Source organism: Gorilla gorilla, chromosome 8, assembly GCF_029281585.2.
Source record: "Gorilla gorilla gorilla isolate KB3781 chromosome 8, NHGRI_mGorGor1-v2.1_pri, whole genome shotgun sequence".
Lineage (NCBI taxonomy): Eukaryota > Metazoa > Chordata > Mammalia > Primates > Hominidae > Gorilla > Gorilla gorilla.
This window is the reverse complement of record NC_073232.2, coordinates 47,879,140-47,884,747: the sequence shown is the minus strand read 5'-3', so window position 1 is coordinate 47,884,747 and position 5,608 is coordinate 47,879,140. Positions and strand designations below refer to the sequence as shown.

The 5,608-nt window shown below is 46.7% G+C and overlaps 1 protein-coding gene across 1 annotated transcript; it reads left to right on the top strand.

Annotated features, from left to right (window-relative positions):
• The first annotated feature begins 4,330 nt into the window (after window positions 1-4,330).
• Window positions 4,331-4,916, top strand: LOC115936029 (large ribosomal subunit protein uL11-like). Its single transcript, XM_055353690.2, has one exon. It carries the CDS (start codon window positions 4,380-4,382, stop codon window positions 4,875-4,877), a length of 498 nt encoding a protein of 165 aa, XP_055209665.2. The 5' UTR covers window positions 4,331-4,379; the 3' UTR covers window positions 4,878-4,916.
• The last annotated feature ends 692 nt before the right edge of the window (window positions 4,917-5,608 follow it).

Here is a 5,608-nt window from a genome sequence, read left to right as displayed (position 1 = left end):
TTTGCCTGCCCTGGCCTCACAACTTTCTGGATTATAGGTATGAGCTATTGCACCTGGCCAAAATATTTTAAAATTAGTCAGGCATAGTGGCACATTCCTTGTACAGCTATTCAGGAGGCTGAGGCCAGAGGATCGCTTGAGCCCAGGAGGTTGAGGCTGTAGCAGTAAGCTATGGTCACGCCACTGCACTCTGGCCTGGGTGACAGATTAAGACCCTGTCTTAAAAAAGCAAACAAACAAAACAAAACCAGGCCGGGCGCGGTGGCTCATGCCTGTAATTCCAGCAATTTGGGAAAGGCTGAGGTGGGTGGATCATGAGGTGAGGTGGGTGGATCATGAGGTCAGGAGTTCGAGACCAGCCTGGCTAACATGGCGAAACCCTGTCTCTACTAAAAATACAAAAATTAGCCAGGCATGGTGGTGGGTGCCTGTAATTCCAGCTACTTGGGAGGCTGAGGCAGGAGAATTGCTTGAACCTGGGAGGCAGAGGTTGCAGTGAGCCAAGATTGTGCCATTGCACTCCAGCCTGGGTGACAAGAGGAAGACTCTGTCCCCCTACACCAAAAAAAAAAAAAAAAAAAAAGAAGGTAATTCACCATTTCAACAGCCCAAGAAGAAAAACCATATGATCATCTCAATAGATGCAAAAAAAAATTTAGCAACATTTAACACCTATTTATAATAAAAACTCTCAGCAAACTGGTAATAAAAGAAACTTTCTTCACCTGAGAAAGAACATCTGTTAAAAAAAAAAAAAAAAACTAAAACTAAAAAAAAGACTTACAGCTAACGTCATACTAAATAGTGAAAGCCTGGGACCAGGCACAGTGGCTCATGCCTATAATTCTAACACTTTGGGAGGCCGAGGTGGGAGGATCCTTTGAGCCCAGGAGTTCAAAACTAGCCTGGGCAACGCAGTGAGACCCTGTCTCTACAAAGATTAAAAAATTAGCCAGGCACGGTGGAATGCACCTATGGTTCCAGCTACTTGGGAGGCTGAGGCAGGAGGACTGCTTGAGCCAAGGAGTTCAAGGTTACAGTAAGCACCACTGCACTCCAGCCTGGAAAAGAGAGTGAGACACTTTGTCTTAAAAAAGATAGTGAAAGAACGAATGTTTCCTCCTAATATCTGGAACAAGATAAGGATATCTGTTGTCTTTACTCCCCTTCAACATTGCATGAAATCATAACCAGTACAGTAAGGCAAGAACAACTAAATAAAAGACATGCAGATTTGAAAAAAAAGAAATGAAAATGTCTGTGTTCTCAGACAACATGACAGTCCGTGTAGACAATTTCAAAGAATCTACAGAAAAGCTTCTAGAACTAATAAGTGAGTTTAGTAAAATTGGAGTTAATATTGAAATTTAATTGTATTTCTAAATGATCAGTTAGACAAGATAAATGAATTTTTTTTTTTTTTTGAGACGGAGTCGCACTCTGTCACCCAGGCTGGAGTGCAGTGGCGCGATCTCGGCTCACTGCAAGCTCCACCTCCTGGGTTCACACCATTCTCCTGCCTCAGCCTCCCGAGCAGCTGGGACTACAGGCGCCCACCACCATGCCCGGCTAATTTTTTGTATTTTTAGTAGAGATGGGGTTTCACTGTGTTAGCCAGGATGGTCTCGATCTTCTGACCTCGTGATCCGCCCACCTCGGCCTCCCAAAGTGCTGGGATTACGGGTGTGAGCCACTGTGCCGACCCAGAAATGAGTTTTTAAGGTTGATTGCATAGCATGGTCACCATAGTTAATAATAATGCACTATATATTTAAAAACTGGCTAAAATATATTTCAAATGTTCTCACTACAAAAAAAAATGATACGTATATGAGGTGATGGATATGTTTTTTTTTGTTTTTTTTTTTTGTTTTTTTTTTTTTTGAGACAGAGTCTGGCTCTATTGCTGTGGCTGGAGTGCAGTGGCGCGATCTCAGCTCACTGCAACCTCCACCTCCCAGGTTCAAGCGATTCTCCTGCCTCAGCCTCCTGAGTAACTGGGATTACAGGCCTGCACCACCATGCTTGGCTAATTTTTGTATTTTTAGTGGACACAGGGTTTCACCATGTTGATTAGGCTGGTCTTGAACTCCAGACCTCATGATCCACCCACCTCAGCCTCCTAAAGTGCTGGGATTACAGGTGTGAGCCACCGCGCCTGGCCTGTCAATTAGCTTTTTCTTTTTTATTTTTTGGGACAGAGTCTTGCTGTGTCACCCAGGCTGGAGTGCAGTGGTGCGATCTTGGCTCTCTGCAGCCTCTGCCTCTTGAGTAGCTGGGACTACAGGTGTGCACCATCACAACTGGCTAATTTTTGTATTTTTAGTAGAGACGGAGTTTCGCCATGTTGGCCAGCCTAGTCTTGAACTCCTGACCTCAAGTGATCCACCCTCCTCGGCCTCCCAAAGTGCTGGGATTATAGATGTGAACCACCGTGCCTGGCCAGCCTCAACAATTTTGAAGAAGAAGAAAAACACTGGAGGACTGGCACTATCTGATTTCAAGATTTAGTATAAAGCTACACAATCAAGACAGCATAGAGCCAGGCACGGTGGCTCACGCCTGTAATCCCAGCACTTTCAGAGGCCAAGGCACGCGGATCACAAGGTCAGGAGAATAAGACCATCCTGGCCAACATGGTGAAAACCCGTCTCTACTAAAAATACAAAAATTACCCGGGCATGGTGGTGCGCGCCTGTAGTTCCAGCTACTCAGGAGGCTGAGGCGGGAGAATCGCTTGAACTGGGGAGGTGGAGGTTGCAGCAAGCTGAGATCGAGCTACTGCACTCCAGCATGGTGACAGAGTGAGACTCTGTCTCAGAAAAAAAAAAAAAAAAAAAAAGACAGGGTAGTACTGTGTTGGTGAAAGGATAGACATTTGCATCAATGGAACAGAATAGAGTCCAGAAGGGGACCTACGGAAGCATGAGCAATTGATTTTTTTTTTTGAGATGGAGTCTCACGGTGTCGCCCAGGCTGGAGTGCAGTGGTGCGATCTCGGCTCACTGCAACCTCCTCCTCCCAGGTTCAAGCGATTCTCCTGCCTCAGACTTCCTAGTAGCTGGGACTACAAGTGCCACCACACCCAGCTAATTTTTGTATTTTTAGTAGAGACGGGGTTTCACCATATTGGCCAAGCTGGTCCCGAGCTCCTGACCTCGTGATCTACCAGCCTAGGCCTCCCAAAGGGATGGGATTACAGGCGTGAGCCACAGTGCCCGACCTAAAATTACAAAAATTATCCAGATGTGGTGATGGGTGCCTGTACTCCCAGCTACTCGGGGGGCTGAGGCAGGAGAATCACTTGAACCAGGGAGGCGGAGGTTGCAGTGAGCCAAGTTCGTGCCACTGCACTGCAGCCTGGGCTATGAAGCCAGACTCTGTCTCAAAAAAAAGAAAAAGAAAATTTTCAGAAGGAAAACCAAAGAAAATATTTGGAACCTTGGGTTAGGTAGAGTTCTACACATAATATCAACAGTAAAATTCATAAAAGAAAAATAAATGGTAAGCTGATCTTCACCAATATAAAAAACTTCTGCCTGGGCACAGTGGCTCACACCTGTAATCCCAGCACTTTGGGAGGCCAAGGCAGGCAGATCACCTGAGGTCAGGAGTTCGAGACCAGCCTAGCCAACATGGCGAAATTCCATATCTACTAAAACCACAAAAATTAGCCAGGTGTGGTGGCGGGCAGCTGTAATCCCAGCTACCCAGGAGGCTGAGACTGGAGAATCGCCTGAACCCAGGAGGCGGAGGTTGCATTTAGCCGAGATCACGCCACTGCACTCCAGCCTGGGCAACAGAGCGAGACTCTGTCTCAAAACAACAACAATATAGAAAACTTCTGCTCTGCAAAGAACATGTTTAAGAGAATGAAAGATAAGCTGCAGTCTGGGAGAAATATTTGCAAGTCACCAATCTGACAAAGGACTTTTTCTAGAATATATAGAAAACATAAGACCGGGCGCGGTGGCTCACGCCTGTAATCCCAACACTTTGGGAGGCTGAGGCAGGCAGATCACGAGGTCAGGAGATCCAGACCATCCTGGCTAACACAGTAAAACCTCGTCTCTACTAAAAATACAAAAAAATTAGCCGGGTGTGGTGGCGCGTGCCTGTAGTCCCAGCTACAGTCCCAGCTACTTGAGAGGCTGAGGCAGGAGAATGGCGTTAACCCGGGAGGCGGAGGTTGCAGTGAGCCGAGATCGCGCCACTGCCCTTCAGCCTGGGTGACAGAACGAGACTCTGTCTCAAAAAAAAGAAAACATGAAACACAACAATATGAAAACAGCTCTCGGCTTTCGGCTCGGAGGAGGCCAAGGCGCAGCTTTCTTCCGTCGTTTCAAATCCGGGTTCATCCCACACCAGCCGCCTCCACCATGCCACCGAAGTTCGACCCCAATGAGATCAAAGTCGTATACCTGAGGTGCACCAGAGGTGAAGTCGGTGCCACTTCTGCCCTGGCCCCCAAGATCGGCCCCCTGGGTCTGTCTCCAAAAAAGGTTGGTGATGACATTGCCAAGGCAACGGGTGACTGGAAGGGCCTGAGGATTACAGTGAAACTGACCATTCAGAACAGACAGGCCCAGATTGAGGTGGTGCCTTCTGCTTCCGCCCTGATCATCAAAGCCCTCAAGGAGCCACTAAGAGACGGAAAGAAACAGAAAAACATTAAACACAGTGGGAATATCACTTTTGATGAGATCATCAAGGTTGCTCGACAGATGCCGCACCGATCCTTAGCCAGAGAACTCTCTGGAACCATTAAAGAGATCCTGGGGACTGCCCAGTCTGTGGGCTGTAATGTTGATGGCCGCCACCCTCATGACATCATAGATGACATCAACAGTGGTGCTGTGGAATGCCCAGCCAGTTAAGCACAAAGGAAAATATTTCAGTAAAGGATCATTTGACAACTGGTGGAAAAAAAATATATATGAAAACAAGGAACCCAATATAGAGAAAAAAATTGATAAGTTAGTCTACACTAAAATGAATACTTCTGGGTTGGGCACCGTGGCTCACACCTGTAATCCCAGCAATTTGGGAGGCCGAGGTGAGTGGATCACTTGAGGTCAGGAGTTTGAGACCAGCCTGGCCAATGTGGTGATACCCTGTCTCTACTAAAAATACAAAAATTAGCCAGGTGTGCTGGCATGCGCCTGTAACCCCAGCTACTTGGGAGGCTGAGGCAGGAGACTCGCTTGAGCCCGGGAGGCGGAGGCTGCAACGAGCAGAGATCACACCACTGCACTCCAGCCTGGGAAACAGAGGAAGACTCTGTCTCAAAAAAATAAATAAATAATAAATAAATAAATAAAATGAATACTTCTATTTATCAGAAGACATTATTTGCCTTAGTCACCTCTGCTGCTATAGAAAATTACCATAGACTGGGTGGCTTAACAACAAACACTTGTTTCTCACAGTTCTGGAGGCTGGAAGTCTGAGATTAGGGTGCCAGAGTGGTTGGGTTTCTGGTGTCTTTGTCTTGGTTTACAGGAGGCTGTCTTCTTGCTGTGTTTTCATGTGGGGGAAACAGAGTGAGCAAGTTGACTGGGTTTCTTTTATTAGGGCACTGATTCCATTTGTGATGATTCCACCGTCA

Bases quoted from the DNA above. Each gene is read 5' to 3' on its own strand.
- LOC115936029 (XM_055353690.2), top strand. From the start codon at position 4,380: ATGCCACCGAAGTTCGACCCCAATGAGATCAAAGTCGTATACCTGAGG.